This window comes from Cherax quadricarinatus, chromosome 13, assembly GCF_038502225.1.
Source record: "Cherax quadricarinatus isolate ZL_2023a chromosome 13, ASM3850222v1, whole genome shotgun sequence".
NCBI classification, from domain to species: domain Eukaryota; kingdom Metazoa; phylum Arthropoda; class Malacostraca; order Decapoda; family Parastacidae; genus Cherax; species Cherax quadricarinatus.
Genome location: NC_091304.1, coordinates 48,803,249 through 48,826,935, shown reverse-complemented (window position 1 = coordinate 48,826,935; position 23,687 = coordinate 48,803,249). Strand labels below are relative to the sequence as shown.

General features: G+C 38.9%; 1 protein-coding gene across 1 annotated transcript; it reads left to right on the top strand.

The window, feature by feature from the left end:
- Window positions 1-3,088: 3,088 nt before the first annotated feature.
- On the top strand, window positions 3,089-19,351 carry LOC128688577 (kxDL motif-containing protein CG10681). The gene is made up of 3 exons (XM_053776454.2): window positions 3,089-3,273; window positions 9,593-9,792; window positions 18,914-19,351. Exons 1-3 carry the CDS (start codon window positions 3,104-3,106, stop codon window positions 19,189-19,191), a joined length of 648 nt encoding a protein of 215 aa, XP_053632429.1. The 5' UTR covers window positions 3,089-3,103; the 3' UTR covers window positions 19,192-19,351.
- Window positions 19,352-23,687: the final 4,336 nt, after the last annotated feature.

Below are 23,687 nucleotides of genomic sequence, written 5' to 3'. Positions count from 1 at the left end.
AGATTTATCAGATGTCTAGACAATCATAATGTAAAGGATTGTCATACCAAATTGAACAGTTGCTATCAATGCAACAAGGGAAAGCACCATACAGTTATGTGCAGGGTTGTATGTGATTCTTATAATAATGGTGACAATAATGATAATGTTAATAACCCTGACACTACAGTGACTGATGTAAAGGTTGCAGCTAATGGCAATAATGATGGCCTAGCTGAGGTAGCCTTGACGGTGTTGCATGTAAAAATTCAGGATAAAGGGCATAAATCCAAAACCATACGGCGTCACTCTCCTCAACACTGGTACGGGCCATGTAATATATGGCAGACTACCGCCTAGTAATAATGACTAGAGGAAGTAGTGAATACGGTCACGGTGTCTTACTCATGAAAGGTCAACCCAGTACAAGTATTCTTCTATCGAGAATGATGTTGAACCAGTCTAATTTGTGGGAGCTGGACAGCATAGGGATTAATGTAAATGAGGAAAGTCCAAATGATTCCTTTACTCAGGAACAATACCTGAAGGATGTTAAATGTGAATCTGGACATTACTGGGTGCGACTTCCGTGGAAGCTTGACCGTCCAGAATTACCTACTAATTATAGGATGGCGTATGGACAGTTAAAGGGCCCAGCTCTGCGAACTGAGCAAGACACCAAAATTGTTGACTGCTTATAATGATATAATTAATAAGCAGTTAAATAATAAATTGTTCTTACTTCAGGCGACGATAAATGCACACCTTAAATGCACAGGCGGTCCACTGAGCGAAGTAATTGGGTAAATAATCTTATGTGGACAATTTCCGGGTGTGACGTCAACTGAAGAGGAACTAATGAGGATATGTGAAGGGGTTAATGAAATAATGAAGAAATGTGCTGGGACTGACTTGGGATACTGAGAGACTTGTTATTGTTAAAGTCTCAAAATTCCAGTATGCCCAATAAATTAATCCAGGGAGCATAGGCTTATGCCCCTGAGAGAATGGAACACTAATTAGTCCATTTTGAGGGATCAATAAATACAGATGGCCATGGAGTTGGTGCCTATATGCAGTAATGTGCTGGGGCTGACTTGGGATACTGAGAGACTTGTTATTGTTAAAGTCTCAAAATTCCAGTATGCCCAATAAATTAATCCAGGGAGCATAGGCTTATGCCCCTGAGAGAATGGAACACTAATTAGTCCATTTTGAGAGTTCAATAAATATGGATGGCCATGGAGTTGGTGCCTATATGCAGTAATGTGCTGGGGCTGACTTGGGATACTGAGAGACTTGTTATTGGTAAAGTCTCAAAATTCCAGTATGCCCAATAACTTAATCCAGGGAGCATAGGCTTATGCCCCTGAGAGAATGGAACACCAATTAGTCCATTTTGAGAGTTCAATAAATATGGGTGGCCAGTGAAGATGGAAAAAATTGTACTCCACATTATGTAAGTCGTCTAGCAACGACCTCCGCCCGGCCGCAGTGTGGAAAATTTTTTAATTTTCCGAAACTATAGTGCCTAATAGGTGTTTAATGTGTCTATATGGGTCAAAAATGTATTTGAAAATAAGAGTAGAACCAAGAGTTCCCTTTGCGCATGCGCGGATGTGCGGGAGGGAGTGGCGCGTATTGTTTTGAATGGTGGTGAGGAAGCTGAGAAAACATGGAACCACGAAATTGACGTTCATGGTGGCCTAAGGATTAATATAGGCCTCATTTCATAATAAGAAGTGTCGTAATTGTTCCTGGTGGAGAGTGAGGGAACGGGATTTACGGGACCACAGTAATAGAGTGGTAAAAGTGTGATAAGAGAAGGAGCGGGTGACTGACGCGCCACAATGGACTGTGTCCTGGGGAAAATTACCCTTGGATTAATCATCACTCATCGGTCTCAGATCTTAATGGAGTGACCTCTAGTTTGTATAATAGTTATGAGACGTTAAATCGGCTTGTGAATTGTAATGTAATTAATGATAATAACGCTAAGTTAAGAGAATATGTGAAGTGAAATAAGTCGTTTGCTCCGAGTGAACACGCTAGACCTCGTTGTTAACGAGACGAGGAAAGGGAAACTCCTTGAGTCACGACGTCTAAAGCAGGACAAACCAGCGGATACCTCGTCCTGCTGGAATGAGAATCGTGTCGGTGTAGCAGGACATCGAAAATGAGATGGTGAATCAAGAAATGAGGAATATCAATCACCCACAGTTAAGTAACCCTTCTAGTTATAGCAACCTTAGACTGGCCAGTAGTGGTATGTTATAATTAGATAGGTTACGAGTGATCCAGCTACATCAAGTGACCACCAGAGAACATCTGGTAAGTAGTGGGATTATGTACAAATGTTTTCCTTGACGGATGTATCCATGTGTGTCCTACCCCCCCCCCCCTTCATTCAGTTAAACTAATATAATCTATACAGTCCACAATTAATTAGTAGCACCGTACTTGTGGGTGCTACCCAATCCATACTGGTCTCGGATAGATATGGATAAGATTGTGAGGTCGAGGGGACCACTTGGTGCGACCAGGGGTGGTTAAGTTTTCTCACATGTCTACACGGGGTGACTACGGTAAACAATATGATTGTCTCCCAATGAGATTACTGGTATGTATATAATGTTGAGGTACATACAGGTAAGCACCCTAGAAAATTTTCCATAGGTTGTGTTGTTTGTATTGATTGTTTGTATCAGCAAATGACCATATGACCTGACTTTGAAATACTCATTTGTGCTTAATTGTTATTTGTTTACTGTAATTTTTACCACTGAATATATCATTGCTTAGTTAATCTTAAGTTAATTTTAAGCCTGCCCATAATGCTCTGCATACAAGTTTTTTTTTGGCATATTACACTTAACAAAATCACATATGCTGCTATGTATGATAATTCTATGTAACTGTATTTGTGTATACCTGAATAAACTTACTTAACTATATTTCTTTGTACATCTATGTATCATGTCCAAATTAATAATAATAAATTAATTATTTGCATTCCTTGTATTGTTCCCACTGGTAGAATTATTCCCACTGGTAGCATTGTTGCTATTGGTTGTATTGTGTATTTACTGTGTATAAAACATGTTTGATGCGAGGAAGGTGAAGGATGAGTCAGGTTGGTGTGACCGGCAAGATGGCCGCCTCGTCCCCTGACAGCGACCTGGGCAGCATCGACTGCTTCCAGAATTACACGGCTCCTGAAGTGTTCGTGCAGGGACTAGCTGGCCAGATCAATCAGCAGGATGTAGAGGCTATAATACGAGCTCAGAAGCAGATGTAAGTAGCGCGTAGGTGATGTGATACGAGCTGGGAGGCAGGTGCATGATTCTGTTACCTGGATATGTGGGGTTTAGATTTTTTTTTTTTTTTGTTGGTGGGAGGTACTTTCAGTGGAGGTTCATGATGGTGGTGAGGGGGTGGGTTTTGATCCAAGGGATTGGACCCGTGCTGATCTTTCTTGGATCGGACGTTAATGCCTCCCATTCCCTCAGGCTTTTTATGCCCCGTACGGGCTTAGCGCTTCCTCCCCTTCCCTCATAAATTTAACAAGAATTTGGGTACAAGATTTTATTAGGATTATTCACCTGGAGGGTTAGTCACCCAGGAAAACCCAGCAAAGCCACTGTTCAGACTGGCTTATTTCCACTGGAGTTCTTTAAACACCTCCCCCAGGATGCGACCCCACGAAGTCGACTAACACCCAGGTACCTACTTACTGCTAGGTGAACAGCAGGAAACACGTTGAGGCCGCTACCAGTTGAACCACGAGCACCCATACAAATTTGTCTACGGTAATCTATTATATGTGAGGGGTAACTGCTACCCCCATAGGGGGTCACATATACAGGGTGTGAGGAATGGAAAGCAGTCAGGTTCGTTCCAAGGAAGTGGAAGGATAACTCATTTCCATATATCAAGTCACTCAGCAGCATCAAGGAACCTCCTATGAGTGGGCATTGATTTCGAGTATACACACATGGGCACGTAATATGTATGTTACTCTGTAACAGTGGTAGGGTAGACTGACAGCTTGTAATAATGCACACAATGTGGGTTATGGCTTTGTATTGTGAAGTTATTCTAATAAATTGCCACAGACTGTGTTTTGTGCCTTATTGACACACTGTATATTATAGATAGATAGATTTCGTTCGGATTTTTAACCCCGGAGGGTTAGCCACCCAGGATAACCCAAGAAAGTCAGTGCGTCATCGAGGACTGTCTAACTTATTTCCATTGGGGTCCTTAATCTTGTCCCCCAGGATGCGACTCACACCAGTCGACTAACACCCAGGTACCTATTTGCTGCTAGGTGAACAGGACAACAGGTGTAAGGAAATGTGTCGAAATGTTTCCACCCGCCGGGAATCGAACCTGGGCCCTCCGTGTGTGAAGCAGGAGCTTTAGCCACCAGGCCACCAGGCCTGTAGTTTTAATTTTGAATAACCCAGCTATACACTGTTGTAGAGACCTTCTTTTTGACAATCCCTACTCATTCCCCCTGAAATGCACTGCATGCTAGTGGATTTCTCTTTTGCCTAACAATATTGATTGTGTGTAAACTGCATTATCTGTATGTTGCAGAAATTTGTATTCAATATGATGAAAAATCACAAGGATCCCAATATAATATATTATAATAATAATAATATATTTTTATTTGCTACAAGTACATGTACAAGGTATACAGGCCTAACTGACATTAATGACATACTACTATATAGAAAGTTCCTTGTTATGCAGAGCATTTCAGGTAAATTAGGTCAGTTTTGTCCCAGGATGCAACCCACACCAGTCTTCCAACACCCAGGTACCCATTTCACTGATGAGTAAACATAGGCAATCAGTGTAAGGAAACACGTCCAATGTTTCCACCCCTTTGCCAGGAATCGAACCTGGACCCTTACTGTGTGAAGCAAAAGCTTTTGCCACCAACAGACCCCTGGCAGTCTTCAAGCTGGCACTGGACAAGCACCTAAAGTCAGTTCCGGATCAGCCGGGCTGTGGCTCGTATGTTGGTTTGCGTGCAGCCAGCAGCAACAGCCTGGTTGATCAGGCTCTGATCCACCAGGAGGCCTGGTCTCAGACCGGGCCGCGGGGGCGTTGACCCCCGGAACTCTCCAGGTAAACTCCAGGTAAACCAGGCCACGGGGTACCCTCACTTTGACTGACCATTTTTAGGTTATTCTAGGTAATTTACACTATGTATCATAATTGTACTTATATGTACAATTGTACTTATATATACTTATGTGCCTAAATAAAACTTACTTGAGTAAGGCCAGCCTCCATCAGCTACCAAGAATATTTATCTAGAAGTGGGACAACATGAGTGTACCTGTTCCTCACAGGATGGGTATGGGGTGCATAATAAAGATATTAAACTAACTACCTACCTGTTCCTGCAACTACAAATAGGTGCAGTAATTAAAACTAACTACCTACCTGTTCCTGCAACTACAAATAGGTGCAGTAATTAAAATTAGGTACCTACCAGGTAGAGGTAAGGATTCAGTAGTGTCAGATTGTTTAGTAGTTGTTTTCAATTAGTGATCTCTGCCCGAAATGCCCCAGCATGATAGTGGCTTTCTTTGTATTTAACAAATCGAAATTGTAATTACACAGAAATGAATCTTTATCTGTATGTCTTCACTCATGACACCCCCTCAAGGAAGGTTCCTTGATGTTGGTGATGGGCTCATGATCTAGGGAATTGGATCTGTGCTCTGGTTCCCTGAATTAAGCCTCAATATCTTCCACATTCACCCCACAGGTGCTGCATAATCCTATGGGTCTAGCGCTCCTCTTTGATTATAATACGTGATAGTGATAATACACTCATGACAGAAAAAATATGTACAGTAAGTCATTGATAGGTTCTGGAAACTTCAACTTAAGCGAAATGATGTATAATGAAACCAATTTTACAGAAGGCTAATTAAAATAAACATCAGGGGGTGCACAGTGAACCTTTAGTACTCATTGCAACAGGGTTAAATCAAAGAATGAACATTTGCAAAGCGTAAATTGTAAGGAGCACCTCCTACCACACGCACTTCAACAGCGAACATGCAAACTCCAGACAGACAGTGGCCCTGGCTGGGAATTTTTTCTTTTTTCTTTTCATCTTTATAATAAAACATTATGTGAGGACTTGCTATACAGTACGTATTTTTATTTTCTTCCAGAGTACCCTTACTTTGAGTTTAAGGTCGTGATTACAATTTGAATTATCTACATATGCATGTGTTCAGCCTTCAAAGAGATGCTCTTAACAGTGACAATGACAGCTTTATGTAAAATGCAGTACAGTATATAGTTGACTTAGGATTAACTGACATGTATTAACTGCTGTATAGAAAGCACCTTGTTATGCAGAGCATTTCAGGCAGTTTAATATGTTGTATCTTGCGGATCACAAAAATGCTGATAAATAGGTAAGTTGCATGACTGTAATGAAAATTATAAATTTAATTATTGTATTACAAATAGGTTTGGAAATAGAGGTTTGCCATTGCATGTTGCCTATTCATTATACAGCATTTATAGTATGTACTGTGCTGCCTGAAATGCACATGCATGCTAGTTGTTTTGTACTTAACATATTTTATTACATGTAAACTACATACTTTTTATATACTTCACAAAGAAATAGTATTTGTTTTGTAATACAAAAAACAGACCGGGCCGCGGGGGCGTTGACCCCCGGAACTCTCTCCAGGTAAACTAGTTCTCCTTGGCTTTAGCCTTGTGTGGTTTATCTGGTCTTGATGTATTACAGTATCTATTTTGTTCCTTTCTTACAGCCTCTTTAGCTAGTGTACAGTACTGTATAATAATAATAATAATAATAATTAATATCTTTATTTACAACAAGTACATGCACATGTTATACAGGCCTAGCTGACATCACTGACATACTATTATATAGAAAGCTGCTTGTTATGCAGAGCATTTTGGGCAAATTAGGTCAGTTTTGTCTTAAGATGTGACCCACACCAGTCGACTAACACCCAGGTACCCATTTTAACCTGATGGGTGAGCAGGGACAGGTGTCTTATGGAAACATGTCTTTAATGTTTTCCAGCCATACCGGAAGAGATTCGAACTCTGGACCTCAGTGTGAGAGTTAAGTGTGCTAGCAATCGAATTATGGGACACCTCATATTTACCTAATTTGCTATACATAGTTTATTATTCATTTTTTATGGCTTTCATTTTTTCCTGTATATAGTATCATGATTTACCTCCATTTTTGTTTCTCTTCTTACCTTTAGATTTTGTTTTTCTACAAAATCTTAAGATTTTTTTTTTAAATTGTTTGCCATATCTTTGTTTTGTAAATCTTTAGTAGATGAGTGGACTTTTTAAATTCTTTTGATCACTGCTTTATGTCACCTATTGTTTTTGAGCTTAATACAGTGCTAGTAATTTCTGGTAATGCAGCTTTATTTTCTCTAAAGAAAAATGCTTTCTTGTGATAATGGAAGCCAGTTTATTTAGGCAATTTTTATGAGTTATATTTAGCCACTGACGTCCCACATCATAAAAATCTTTGAAAGAGTGCTAAGAAGCAGGATTGCAAATCACCTGGATTCCCCAAATCTGCACAATCCAGGGCAACATGGGTTCAGGGCAGGTCGCTCCTGTCTCTCACAACTACTGGATCACTACGATATGGCCTTGGATGCACTGGAAGAAAATCAGAATGCAGATGTAATATACACAGACTTTGCAAAAGCATTTGACAAATGCGATCATGGCGTAATAGCCCATAAAATACGTGCTAAAGGAATAACTGGGAAAGTGGGGAGATGGATCTTCAACTTCCTAACAAATCGAACACAAAGAGTAGTGGTCAACAGAGTTAAATCGGAGGCTGCCATAGTGAAGAGCTCTGTTCCACAAGGCACAGTACTCGCCCCCATCTTATTCCTCATCCTCATATCAGACATAGACAGAGATATACATCACAGCACCGTATCATCCTTTGCGGATGATACTAGGATCTGCATGAGGCTGTCATCTGCTGAGGACGCGGTTAACCTTCAAGAAGATATAAACAAAGTTTTCCAGTGGGCAACGGTAAACAATATGATGTTCAATGAGGACAAATTCCAACTACTCCGTTATGGAAAACTGGAGGAGATAATAACTAGAACAGAGTATACTACAGACTCTGGCCATACAATAGAGCAGAAAAATAATGTAAGGGTCCTGGGAGTAGTAATGTCTGAGGATCTCATTTTCAAGGATCACAACAGTGCCACGATCGCACGTGCAAAGAAAATGATAGGATAGATAATGAGAACATTCAAAACGAGAGATGCCAAGCCAATGATGATCCTTTTCAAATCACTTGCTCTCTCTTGGCTGGAATACTGCTGTACATTAACATCTCCATTCAAAGCAGGTGAAATCGCAGATCTAGAGAGTGTACAGAGATCCTTTACTGCACGTATAAGTTCTGTCAAGCACCTTAACTACTGGGAACGCTTGGAAGCACTTGACTTGTACTCGTTGGAACACAGGAGGGAGAGATATATCATAATCTACACTTGGAAAATCCTGGAAGGAATGGTCCCAAATCTGCACACACAAGTTACTCCCTACGAAAGTAAAAGACTGGGCAGGAGATGCAAAATGCTCCCAGCCGGGCTGTGGCTCGTACGTTGGTTTGCGTGCAGCCAGCAGTAACAGCCTGGTTGATCAGGCTCTGATCCACCAGGAGGCCTGGTCACAGACCGGGCCGCAGGGGCGTTGACCCCCGGAACTCTCTCCAGATAAACTCCAGGTAATTAAAAGTAGGGGCGCCATTGGTACATTAAGGGAAAACGCCATAAGTGTCCGGAACCCAAGACTGTTCAACAGCCTCCCATCAAGCATTAGGGGAATTGCCAATAAACCCCTGGCTGCCTTCAAGAGAGAGCTGGACAGATACCTAAAGTCAGTGCCGGATCAGCCGGGCTGTGGCTCGTACGTTGGACTGAGTGCGGCCAGCAGTAACAGCCTAGTTGATCAGGCCCTGATCCATCGGGAGGCCTGGTCATGGACCGGGCCGCGGGGGCATTGATCCCCGGAATAACCTCCAGGTAACTGATAAAATATGATTAACATATACAATATAAAAACTATCTGACCTGTGGACATCACTAGCAAATTTAATTGTAAATTTTAAATATGTATCCTGTGTGGCATCCTGTGTATAGATTGTTCACTTCCTTTGTCGATGTCTTGTTTCTATGGTGGGTGGGGAAGCTGTGTGGAGGCTTGGACACTGATGGAAGAGGTATTATGTTATTGTCTTAATACTTTTCCATGTACAGTAAACCCTCAATTTATAGGAATATAATAGGGGTGGGGGAAGCAAGTGTCTGGAAATGACAGTAGTGGTGGATAGGGATGAGATTGTTTTGCCATTGTCATAATATTAACAGACACTATTACAAGCAATGGTCTTTTTCTGTTGTGTTGGAATCAGTTGACCCAGTGGATTTTGTCCTATATTTCCAAAGTCCTAATTTAAGATCCATTACATTGTGGGTTTACTGTTACCTATTAACATTAGAATATTTACTTACTCCTTTTATTCTAGGCTACAGAGGTTTGAGAAGACTAATGAGATGTTGAGCAACTGTAATTCTTTGTCAGCTACACGATTTGCTCTTGCACAGAAGGAATTCAAAAAGCATACTGCTCTTTTGGTTGACATGAAGAAGGATCTTGATAATGTCTTCAAGCGTATTAGAACAATTAAGACGAAACTATCAAATCAGTATCCTGCTGCATTTACTGGTATGTGGTTGTTCACTTTGTGAAGTGCCCTGCATTTCAATTTTAGTTCTCCAGGTAAAAAAAATATTCAGATTGACCAACTGTGTGAAGAATAATGTGCGCCATGATTAACCCGTAAACGATCCAAGCAGATCTACGTTCACATGTGTAGTGCTACAAAAGTAGATCTAAGTTTTTTTTTACATATTTTCAAATATAACAAAAAAAAAAAAATAGATCAAAGTTTTTTTACACATTTTCAAATGTAGAAAAACAAAAAGATCTACTTTTTTTTACATACTTTCAAATGTTGAAAAAACGTATATATACGTTTGGACCGTTTACGGGTTAAGTGCATATCCAAGAATAAAGTATGCATTGTATTGTATTGATTTGCAGCTCTAAACCGTGTAGGTCACGCAGCACTAAGAGTGGTGGAGGCTTGATTCTCCATTTTGCAATTGCAGCCTAGTCTCTTGTCAGTTCAGTTTTGGAGATGGCAAGTTTTAACCCTTTGACTGTCGCAAACCCCTTTCTGAAACTCGTTCTATGTGAAATGATAGAGAATCTTTTCCCAATGGTAATGACACCAAAAGTACGAAATTTGGTCAAAAACTCACGGAATTACGCTCCCGCGAAGTTAGCAGTCTCGGTGACATATACGCATCGGCAATTTTGCCGACTTTGAGCCCTGTTTTTGGCCAATTCTGTTGTTCCAGTTGACCAAACTCATGGCTATTTCTTTAGAACTCCAGTTTTTCTATCAGTTGAGTACAAGAAACTGCCCATTTACCAATTTGAACTACCCAATAAAGTGGTCAGAAATTGGTAATTTGGCCAATTTCACGCAAATAAAAAAAGATGCCAATTTCAAAATAGGGTCCAGAATAAACAGTGTAGACATTCTTGGCACTAAAATATCATATCCTCTGTTCATTAGTCACATCTCTAGGCCCCTCTTATATTACTATTGCTTTCTATTTTGATTTTTTATTCGTACAAAAAAATACAAAATTTACTGTTATGCAAACTACTGCATTATTGTAAAAATGGTATAAATAATATCAGTGCACTAGTGAAAGAATATTAGATTCCCCAGTTGATGTATATTGGACGTGTGGTGTAATTTGCATACTCCTGAACATTGGTAAAAATCGAACATTTCCGCTACTTTGAGCTCAACTTCAAGGTCGTTTTTCATCGTGAACGTAATGAAAATCATCTCTATTTCTGTAATATGTTTTCCACTTTATCACCTGAGACCATGAAAATGAGGATACAGCGATAAATACTATACAAAAATACACCTCACTGTCGGCGTTTTAATCCAAAAAAACGGTCAGTTTTTTTTCTCATTATGCACTGCATGCTGCAGGATGTTTTATATGTGGTGCACACTGACCACACAGACCCATTCTCTCACATGTGGGCCTACCAGCTTTCTCCTGCTTGATTTGAAGCCGCCAGAATTTACGCGTATAAATACGTCAGAAACAGTGGCGCATAAGACGTATATATACGACGTAAACAGTCAAAGGGTTAAGAGTCATCTGATGCCTGTCCTTTTATCTTAGAGACCATTTTTCTTTTTATTGAACATTACACTAATTACACTTATTCAGATTAGATTTGAAAAATACATTTTAAATGATCTCTGAAATTTTATTAGAAATTTCTAAATACTGTAGTAAAGAATTTTTTAAAAATTTGATTTTGGAATATTACTCAGCATACATGTTTCATCTAATGCTTTTTATAAATGTATGGCATGGTATATTTAATTTTTTTCCAAATTTTTATATTTGTATTTTCTTTGCAGAGAGCTGATAGTAATAAAGAAAAGACACAAGTGCAAGTTTCTGTTGACTTGATAGAGCGATACATTATTATGAAATAGCTTGGTGCAGAGAGAAATGCAGTTACTGTATATGGAATCCTATTCAAAATAACTATGGGGGGAATTGAATGATAGCTCGAGGCCTTTTGTGTTGCAATCAACACAGTCACACTTGCAGTGTTGCAGAAATGACTAGGAAGTCCAGGCAGATTTGTCCAGGGAAACGACTCTCCAGAATGAGTCATTTCTGAATAAATCTGTTAGGACTTCTGCTCATTTGTTGCAACATTGCAAGCTTCTGATGTGACTGCAACACGAAAAGCCTAGAGCAAAATCCCCCCCCCCCCAGGTTTTTTTTTGCTCAGGCAAAATAACCCCAGGGGGGGCTTATTTTTGCATCCTTTAGCAGCTATAAAAGATTTGTTACCAATTTATAAGAGCATAAGAACTTTATCCAGTCACAGTAAGGGCGTGGTGGAAAGCAAGTGGTTTACACAGTAGGTCACATTGATTCCCAAGTGTCCTGGTAATTTTCTGGCAAGACATTCAGCAGGGTTGCAGAAACCATTAGGATTAGTTTGCCTGAAATGCTTTGCTTACCAGTGGCTTTTTATGCCTACCGTTGTTTTACTACATGTAAACTGCCTTATTTGTACTGCATAAAAAAATAAAAGTTGTATTGTCCTGGTTGAAATTGTTCTAGATACTGATGAGCGTAGATTCAAAGCTGTCATTTTCTTAGGCAACAAGTAGTGCACCACTAAATTTTATCAAATACTTGTGGGAATTATGACATACTATTACCAGATTACTGCATTCCTATTATTTTTTTATTATCACACTGGCCGATTCCCACCAAGGCAGGGTGGCCCGAAAAAGAAAAACTTTCACCATCATTCACTCCATCACTGTCTTGCCAGAAGGGTGCTTTACACTACAGTTTTTAAACTGCAACATTAACACCCCTCCTTCAGAGTGCAGGCACTGTACTTCCCATCTCCAGGACTCAAGTCTGGCCTGCCGGTTTCCCTGAACCCCTTCATAAATGTTACTAAAAACCATTTGTCTCCATTCACTCCTATCAAACACTCTCACGCATGCCTGCTGGAAGTCCAAGCCCCTCGCACACAAAACCTCCTTTACCCCCTCTCTCCAACCTTTCCTAGGCCGACCCCTACCCCGCCTTCCTTCCACTACAGACTGATACACTCTTGAAGTCATTCTGTTTTGCTCCATTCTCTCTACATGTCCGAACCACCTCAACAACCCTTCCTCAGCCCTCTGGACAACAGTTTTGGTAATTCCGCACCTCCTCCTAACTTCCAAACTACGAATTCTCTGCATTATATTCACACCACACATTGCCCTCAGACATGACATCTCCACTGCCTCCAGCCTTCCCCTCGCTGCAACATTCATCACCCATGCTTCACACCCATATAAGAGCGTTGGTAAAACTATACTCTCATACATTCCCCTCTTTGCCTCCAAGGACAAAGTTCTTTGTCTCCACAGACTCCTAAGTGCACCACTCACTCTTTTCCCCTCATCAATTCTATGATTCACCTCATCTTTCATAGACCCATCCGCTGACACGTCCACTCCCAAATATCTGAATACATTCACCTCCTCCATACTCTCTCCCTCCAATCTGATATTCAATCTTTCATCACCTAATCTTTTTGTTATCCTCATAACCTTACTCTTTCCTGTATTCACCTTTAATTTTCTTCTTTTGCACACCCTACCAAATTCATCCACCAATCTCTGCAACTTCTCTTCAGAATCTCCCAAGAGCACAGTGTCATCAGCAAAGAGCAGCTGTGACAACTCCCACTTTGTGTGTGATTCTTTATCTTTTAACTCCACGCCTCTTGCCAAGACCCTCGCATTTACTTCTCTTACAACCCCATCTATAAATATATTAAACAACCACGGTGACATCACACATCCTTGTCTAAGGCCTACTTTTACTGGGAAATAATTTCCCTCTTTCCTACATACTCTAACTTGAGCCTCACTATCCTCGTAAAAACTCTTCACTGCTTTCAGTAACCTACCTCCTACACCATACACTTGCAACATCTGCCACATTGCCCCCCTATCCACCCTGCCATATGCCTTTTCCAAATCCATAAATGCCACAAAGACCTCTTTAGCCTTATCTAAATACTGTTCACTTATATGTTTCACTGTAAACACCTGGTCCACACACCCCCTACCTTTCCTAAAGCCTCCTTGTTCATCTGCTATCCTATTCTCCGTCTTACTCTTAATTCTTTCAATAATAACTCTACCATACACTTTACCAGGTATACTCAGCAGACTTATCCCCCTATAATTTTTGCACTCTCTTTTATCCCCTTTGCCTTTATACAAAGGAACTATGCATGCTCTCTGCCAATCCCTAGGTACCTTACCCTCTTCCATACATTTATTAAATAATTGCACCAACCGCTCCAAAACTATATCCCCACCTGCTTTTAACATTTCTATCTTGATCCCATCAATCCCGGCTGCCTTACCCCCTTTCATTTTACCTACTGCCTCACGAACTTCCCCCACACTCAACTGGCTCTTCCTCACTCCTACAAGATGTTATTCCTCCTTGTCCTATACACGAAAACCACAGCTTCCCTATCTTCATCAACATTTAACAATTCCTCAAAATATTCCCTCCATCTTCCCAATACCTCTAACTCTCCATTTAATAACTCTCCTCTCCTATTTTTAACTGACAAATCCATTTGTTCTCTAGGCTTTCTTAACTTGTTAATCTCACTCCAAAACTTTCTTATTTTCAACAAAATTTGTTGATAACATCTCACCCACTCTCTCATTTGCTCTCTTTTTACATTGCTTCACCACTCTCTTAACCTCTCTCTTTTTCTCCATATACTCTTCCCTCCTTGCATCACTTCTACTTTGTAAAAACTTCTCATATGCTAACTTTTTCTCCCTTACTACTCTCTTTACATCATCATTCCACCAATCGCTCCTCTTCCCTCCCGCACCCACTTTCCTGTAACCACAAACTTCTGCTGAACACTCTAACACTACATTTTTAAACCTACCCCATACCTCTTCGACCCCATTGCCTATGTTCTCATTAGCCCATCTATCCTCCAATAGCTGTTTATATCTTACCCTAACTGCCTCCTCTTTTAGTTTATAAACCTTCACCTCTCTCTTCCCTGATGCTTCTATTCTCCTTGTATCCCATCTACCTTTTACTCTCAGTGTAGCTACAACTAGAAAGTGATCTGATATATCTGTGGCCCCTCTATAAACATGTACATCCTGAAGTCTACTCAACAGTCTTTTATCTACCAATACATAATCCAACAAACTACTGTCATTTCGCCCTACATCATATCTTGTATACTTATTTATCCTCTTTTTCTTAAAATATGTATTACCTATAACTAAACCCCTTTCTATACAAAGTTCAATCAAAGGGCTCCCATTATCATTTACACCTGGCACCCCAAACTTACCTACCACACCCTCTCTAAAAGTTTCTCCTACTTTAGCATTCAGGTCCCCTACCACAATTACTTTCTCACTTGGTTCAAAGGCTCCTATACATTCACTTAACATCTCCCAAAATCTTTCTCTCTCCTCTGCATTCCTCTCTTCTCCAGGTGCATACACGCTTATTATGACCCACTTCTCGCATCCAACCTTTACTTTAATCCACATAATTCTAGAATTTACACATTCATATTCTTTTTCTCCTTCCATAACTGATCATTCAACATTACTGCTACCCCTTCCTTTGCTCTAACTCTCTCTATCTCTAACTATCTCTAATTATATTCTCTAATTATATTCTTTTATAATCTGTTCATCATTACATTGATGTCTTTTATAATGAAAGTGCACTTTTAGTGTGCACTGATATTCCATGTACCAAATAGTTTATCCAAATGCCACTATTATACCACAGGCTGTGTTTATGTAGTTAAGTGGTATACAATCTGCTCTTTGAATCTTTCTCCTTGCTCCGTATCTTCAGACAGCCTTCGATGCCCAGTTTCATCCTTATCTGAACCAGGGTGACAGGGTGACACGAATGGCCAGTAATGGTGACTTGTGGTTCTGCCACAGCAGCTCCAGTCCTTGACATTACCAGTGAAAAATTTGTGGATTGAGTTGGTCACAAATGCTATTAATAGGATGTTGTTTTGGCCAGGTTTCTTATGGGCAACCCGTCTCCTGGATTTCTTCAACCGATCCCTCTGGGATACTATTATTTTAGAATTCACCTCTTGGATACATGAAGCACGTAATATTCCCTTTACTGCTCTTGAACTTGCCTCAGTATGTTGAGGTATTAGCCTACAGCAGCTGAGCTCAATGATATACATGTTCTCATGCTTTAGTATTTACACTCCTCAACATTAGACCAATTATTAGCCCTCTTGATTTAAGTTTGATTTACAGGGGTGGAAGTCTACTGTAGTCTTTCCTTACGGAAAACTAGACACATAGGGCCATGATGCCCATTATAGACCAGTAGCTCTTTCTAGTTCCATTTGTAAATTAATGGAATATATGGTTAACACGAGCAATTGGAGACACATAATTGTATAACGCCACATTAGTTTGAAAGCAGACGGGACTGTCGTACTACTGATCCTCTACTCTGACTCTATGTGCATTCTTAATGGTTTTCCTGAAGGTTAGTTTATGGTAGCAATTTTTATTTTTTTTTTTTTTTTTTTTTTTTGACTTAGCCAAGGTTTAGGATAAGGCATGGTAATATCAGATCTTATCTCAGGTTCGTTCTTTTGCCTGAGAGACCATCTTCCACTTTTTCTTGATGTCATTATGACAGATGGGCACTTAATGTCTTAATAACAGCTTCTCTCTAGACTTTGTTCAAGCAGAATGTATTCCACAAGGGTGTGGTCTGTTTCTATTAGCCTCTATTGGTTTATCCTTGGTACGAATGTGGGAAATTTGGTTTTCTTTACATGTGATTTTGCTGTTGCTTGTGCTGACATATATTCAACAGATTAACATCTGACACAATCATCTGTGCATGTACTGTAGCTGGACTACATCACATGGCTTCAGGTTCTCAATATCCAAAATGATTTCAATTACATTTACACTTGGTACCCTGTTACTTTCCCATTTTGTACTTTTTTTTTTTTTTTTTATTTATATATCTGCCAAACTGTTTATTTTCTTGGCCTCTGTTTTGACTGGAGAATGGCATAGAAATTACACACAACAATCCTGAAAGTTATGCGTGTTAGCAAACTTAATTTATGTAAGAATGGTATATAATACCGACAAGATGAAATTAAGACACATGTGCAACATCTGGGTATCTTTATTGTAGACGTTTCGCCATCCAGTGGCTTTATCAATACAAATTCTAGGACATAACTTGAAGACAGTAGAACTATGTACAGAAGATGAGGTAATCAGTCCCTCAACCTAGGAGTAGGTGCGAAGAGCACCATAGTGCTATGGTGCTCTTCGCACCTACTCCTAGGTTGAGGGACTGATTACCTCATCTTCCGTACATAGTTCTACTGTCTTCAAGTTATGTCCTAGAATTTGTATTGATAAAGCCACTGGATGGCGAAACGTCTACAATAAAGATACCCAGATGTTGCACATGTGTCTTAATTTCATCAAACTTAATTTAGTTAAACTTCTGTCAAATTTTACCTTGGAGGATGATAGGCTAGATTTTCTTAGTCTTTGTACAGCCTTGGTATATTCATTTGCTTTAATACTACTCTTTTCAAGCTTGATGTTGTCCATCAAGTTTTATATCCATGTCTTGGTGCCTTTCAGTTGTTCAAGAGTTGAAAACTTAAATGTTGAGTTTAAAATTCCTTTACTGCAGAACTGTTGAAATACTTGTCTATTCTTATCTGTTTTTTTTTTTTTTTCATGGCCTTGTGACCTATAGATGAATCACACTGTCAGTAGTTGTCCTTTATTATGTCTTTTTAATCTTTGCCTTCAGACTCTAGTTGTTTCTCCTCAGTCTGCTTCCATCTTTGTTCACCCTGTTATTTCTTCTCTTTTCTACTTGAGTTATTGATTCAACTATGTCCCTCTTTCCTTCACTTTCCAAAGTCTCCTGTCTCTGCTGTGGACATGTACTCCTCCTCCTTTGATCATTTTTAATTACTCTCATACCGCTTTGTTCATTGATAGCGTTAAATTTTCTGATGGTGTAAAATATGCAACAGTTTTTCTGGATTGCATAATACTGGGACACTTACCAGATTGGCTAGTTTAGTTTAATGTCTTTATTATGTACCCCATACCCATCCTGTGGGCGGTAGTCAAAATATTACAGAGGTACATAATGGGTCAAGGGACTGGACCCCAAAGTTATGATAACTGAACTAGTTACAACGGTAATGAACTCCAGGTAGATCTAGTCACAATCATGGCAAGTTACAAAGGTAATGAACCATCTGCACTCCAATACATGGTTACAATCATGAACAAATTACAAAGTAATGAGCCACCGACACATCCACACCTAGTCACAATTGTCATGAGTTATAAATACAAATATTAAGTGGGTCATACACCCACACTAGCGCGCGCGCACACGAAGGCACACATGTACGCACGAGGGCGTGCACACACAAGCATGCACAGATTGGCTAGCATGGTAGAATATCAACTACAGCACAGTTAGATTGCATGAGATTGTCATAACATGATTGAAATACAGTATTATAGCAAAAAAACAGCTATTTCTTCATGTATTCCAACTGCTCCAATATTATTCTCTATTGGAATGACAAACCATTTCATTGAAGATATCTAAGTGTTACACTTGTGTCTTATTTATCTACTCGTCAGTTTTGTATAGAGTATCATGAGTCCATATATATAAGATTGCATATATTACTTCAGTGAATATTTACAAATGGGGAAAATACACAAGAGAAGGAAATAAAGAAAAGGAGAGGTACAAGGTAGGACAATGAGAACCACCACTGAAAAGATAATGTTGATGCTGAAAAAATTGTATCAGACAACCGAATGGTACTCTTGTGTAAATTAAGGTATAGCGGTAGAAATGCCATGTGTCTTTACACTCTCCATGGTCATATTTCCACCGACATCCTATGCGAGGCAGATTAATATCTGGATGTTTATGAGTAATATTTCGTCTCCTTTGTAAAGTGAAGATTTTACTGTTATGTAGTTTTAAGTTACCTTCTGCTCCTTTATTAATTAAATTAACTATGTAAACTGATAGGTAATGTTTATTAATGTTTTTAAAATTTATAATGTTTATTATTGCATTTCCAGCTGCCCAGGAAGAAGTTTTTAAGGAAGAGGAGGAAACTGAATTAGCCAATAAGAATCAAGAATTAAATTCTTCTGAGAGCAATAATAAACGTACATCTATGTCTGGAGAGAGTGCTCAGAGTGGGCACTCCAGTAAATCAGAGCGTGTCGAGGAGATGGAACAGTCGAGCGATGGGAGCCGAGCAGATAATGAGAGACGGATTAAAAAAACAGCAAGTAGTTCTTCAGATAGCAGTAGTAGTCCAAAGTTATCAAGTTCATCCTCATTTGATAATTAAATATAAAGCAATTTAATATATTTGTTAAAGCACTGATTAAGTTAAAGATAATATAAAGCTATTTTGTACCTGATCTTGAGTAATAGTGATATTAATTTTACTGTATCAGTAATAGCTGTAACCTTAAGTTGTGTATTTAATAAAGGATGTTTTATTATAATTTGAGTTTATTTTCTGAATCTTTTCTGTACTACTGATTTTATGTGGGTATCATTAGCCATTTTTACCAAGGTTAGGCTTGCCTTTCGCTTTTGAGCAAGTACGTATAATTTTTGTATCACTTTTTTCACGTTCAGTTGTTGAATAGTTCATAAAGAACGTCTTCCACATACTGTACCATCTTCTTGGCCATTTTTTCATATTAATACATTTTTCATCCCTTTTCTCCTATATTTCTTGGCTTCTCTTGTTCTGTTTTTACTGTGATGTATATACAGGAGGGCTTTACTTTGCTAATACAGCAGTTTTTTATTCAGACTTTCTCCAAAAAAATATATTCACCACTTGCTATAAGCTAAGGATTAAAGTATTTTAAGGTAAGAAATGTGTATACTGTATATGCAGTTTTTTTAGGCCTAGCTCTGTTGCTCACTTAATATATATATATATATATATATATTAGTGTAAACATGTTATCAAGCTTTTATATACATTTGAAAGTGGGGGGAGGGGAAGAAGGGCATGACTATATTTCACTTGACACTGATTATCACTTATTACCCAGGTGCTGTATGTTCCCTGTGGGTTTAGCGATTTCCAAAGTAATATAATGATTTGACCTGTTCTGAAGGAAGGTGGTTGCTCCAGCCTTAACTATACAGTGGTCTTATTGCTTTCACTTCTACTTTCTATTCTTAATGAAAATTTCATAAACCTGTAGCAAAGCTAATTTAGATACATCAACAGTGTGGGTTCTGCAAGGCTTGTTGTACTGGGGATCACTTTTACCCTAATCATATTTAGTCAGCCTCACTTGAGAATATGGTAATTCTTGTGAATTTGACAATTTTTCCAGAGTACATTTATAACACATTTTCTCTTCAGCATTGCCTTTTTTGTTGCTACACTTCTGCATACCTATTTTTAAGCTTTATTTCTAATAGTCCCAGCTCTGTTGGTAGAGATGGTTCAACCTATATATCTTTCTTACTCTGTTTAGTGACAAGGGTCTGTCTGTACCATAATCTACTTTTGGTGTATGTTCATAACATTATATACATGAAACTTCTTTTCCCTTTCATCATTGTCCTTTTGCAGCTTTTACAAAATTACACTTTGCAATTCATTTCTCATGTTCAATCTTGATTCCATTACTGTAGAGCACAGTTAACTCTTAAATTAATTTCTACTAAAAAAAATTTTGTCTATTGAGCCACATTCCTGCTAATATGCTGATTTGAAGTATAGTACTTATTCAAGGCACTGACCTTTATCACTTTTTAGTAAACTGTTAGAACCATCACTCTTAGGACAAGAACTTTGCCAGTTTCTTGAATTAACAAATATACTGCTTTTTAAAAAATTGGCAAAAATATTCATTCCTCTACTGTATTCAAATGATTCAACAAAAAAGATGAGATACAGTATACCAGATAAACCACATTTAAGTTTGTTTCTCAAAAAAATAATCCAAGGGCAATTCTTGAGTAGGCAGACAATGGCAAAAGCCAGCAAATGGAAAACACATTAGTAGCAGAGAATCCTTTTAATATGTTTCACCCTAAGTAGGTACTTGATAAAGTCCAGCCTTGGGTAAAATATTGTATTAAAAGGATTCTCAGACTGATGTGTTGAAGAAAAATATAGTAGCACTGTAGTGATAATAATGGTATTGTGTTGTATTCCCTTCAAGGAGGGGTTGATGTTGATGAAGGGCTCTGTATTTAGTTAAGTGAAGTTATTCTCTCCTGAGTTGAATCAAACATGATTACCTCCCATTCCCCAGGACCTCTATGACCCCCTACATGTTCAGTGCTACCCCATGAATGTATGTTGCATTAGGAGCAGAACAAAGCTTAAAACTAATACAGTGTTGAAGACTTAGTGCCCTTGACCAGCTCTTCTTTTAGAGTAGTTCAAGGCAAGTTCCTTTATACTGGTGTGGGGCTCTTGATTCAAGGAGTTGGTCTTGGCCTCCCCTACCTTAGATCACATCTGATCACCTTCCCATTCCCCAAGCATAATATGACCCCTAAAGGTTTAGCGCTTTTCCCTAAATATAGTAAAATAATCTTATTTACCACTTTTATGATATGGCAAGATTGTTTCATGAACATGTAAGATGGCAGGTAAGTCTTACAATTTTTTTATATTCAGTATGTGTAATGTCACCATGGTTGTTTAATATATTTATAGATGGGGTTGTAAAAGAAGTAAATGCTAGGGTGTTTGGGAGAGGGGTGGGATTAAATTATGGGGAATCAAATTCAAAATGGGAATTGACACAGTTACTTTTTGCTGATGATACTGTGCTTATGGGAGATTCTAAAGAAAAATTGCAAAGGTTAGTGGATGAGTTTGAGAATGTGTGTAAAGGTAGAAAGTTGAAAGTGAACATAGAAAAGAGTAAGGTGATGAGGGTATCAAATGATTTAGATAAAGAAAAATTGGATATCAAATTGGGGAGGAGGAGTATGGAAGAAGTGAATGTTTTCAGATACTTGGGAGTTGACGTGTCGGCGGATGGATTTATGAAGGATGAGGTTAATCATAGAATTGATGAGAGAAAAAAGGTGAGTGGTGCGTTGAGGTATATGTGGAGTCAAAAAACGTTATCTATGGAGGCAAAGAAGGGAATGTATGAAAGTATAGAAGTACCAACACTCTTATATGGATGTGAAGCTTGGGTGGTAAATGCAGCAGCGAGGAGACGGTTGGAGGCAGTGGAGATGTCCTGTCTAAGGGCAATGTGTGGTGTAAATATTATGCAGAAAATTCAGTGTGTGGAAATTAGGAGAAGGTGTGGAGTTAATAAAAGCATTAGTCAGAGGGCAGAAGAGGGGTTGTTGAGGTGGTTTGGTCATTTAGAGAGAATGGATCAAAGTAGAATGACATGGAAAGCATATAAATCTATAGGGGAAGGAAGGAGGGGTAGGGGTCATCCTTGAAAGGGTTGGAAAGAGGGGGTAAAGGAGGTTTTGTGGGCTAGGGGCTTGGACTTCTAGCAAGCGTGCATGAGCGTGTTAGATAGGAGTGAATGGAGGCGAATGATACTTGGGACCTGACGATCTGTTGGAGTGTGAGCAGGGTAATATTTAGTGAAGGGATTCAGGGAAACCGGTTATGTTCATATAGTCGGACTTGAGTCCTGGAAATGGGAAGTACAATGCCTGCACTTTAAAGGAGGGGTTTGGGATATTGGCAGTTTGGAGGGATATGTTGTGTATCTTTATACGTATATGCTTCTAAGCTGTTGTATTCTGAGCACCTCTGCAAAAGCAGTGATAATGTGTGAGTGTGGTGAAAGTGTTGAATGATGATGAAAGTATTTTTTTGGGGATTTTCTTTCTTTTTTGGGTCACCCTGCCTCGGTGGGAGACTGCCGACTTGTTAAAAAAAAAAAAAAAAAAAATGTGCTTCATAGTGTAAACATTTCTCAGTTATGGTATATTATAAAAGAAAATTATGTTTATACATATAGGGTACATTACATAAGAAATAGCTGTTGGATACTCCACCCGACAGCCTCATGTATTGCACATTTTGATGATAGATTTTATCTATCTATTTTAGATTAGATTTAGTTGTTGTTATTTAGAAATAATGGAACTATAGTACTGCACATGAAATGCATTAATCTGCTTTCTTTCTTCAGGTAGATCTAGCTTATGAAAGTTCTCCAACACAAGAAAAGAACAGGATGCAAGATGTTTCTAGAAATTCTCCCCTGATGTTGTCACCTTACCACAGTTGCAGAGTTTAAATGGCCTAATGCCTAAGAATTCAGCAATGAATTGAATTGTGATTATATCTGAAAAAATAATCATGATAACACTAAATTGGTAATGATAGTAGAAAATTGGCAAGGTATTGAAACTGATAATAATGGCAACACATTAGCATTGATGCGTTGTGGTAATTAAAGGTGATTTGTCTTCAGTTAGGAAAGCTACTTTTCAATATAATATAGTAAAGGATATATGGAAGCACCGGTTTGTCAGTTCTGTTTAAGATAAAAGGAGCAAACTGTCAAGTTCTGTCATTGAAGCAACCACTTAAGATAGTTTTAAAAAAGGTTGGACTGGTGAGTGAGAATGGTTGGGTGCAAGTAAGACCTGCCTAATATGGGGTGGTACCCCAAATGCTAACAGGTCTTCTCTTTGTTTTGAGTACATGTAATTCTTACAAACTTCTACTGTCATTATACACTGCTTTAGTTCGTGTGTGTATGACCCAAGTGGGTTTAGCGCTTTCTTGTGAATACAGCCTCTCCTCACTTAGTGACGTACTCATTTACTGAAGACTAGGCCTTACGACAGGCTCTCTGACCGGTATGC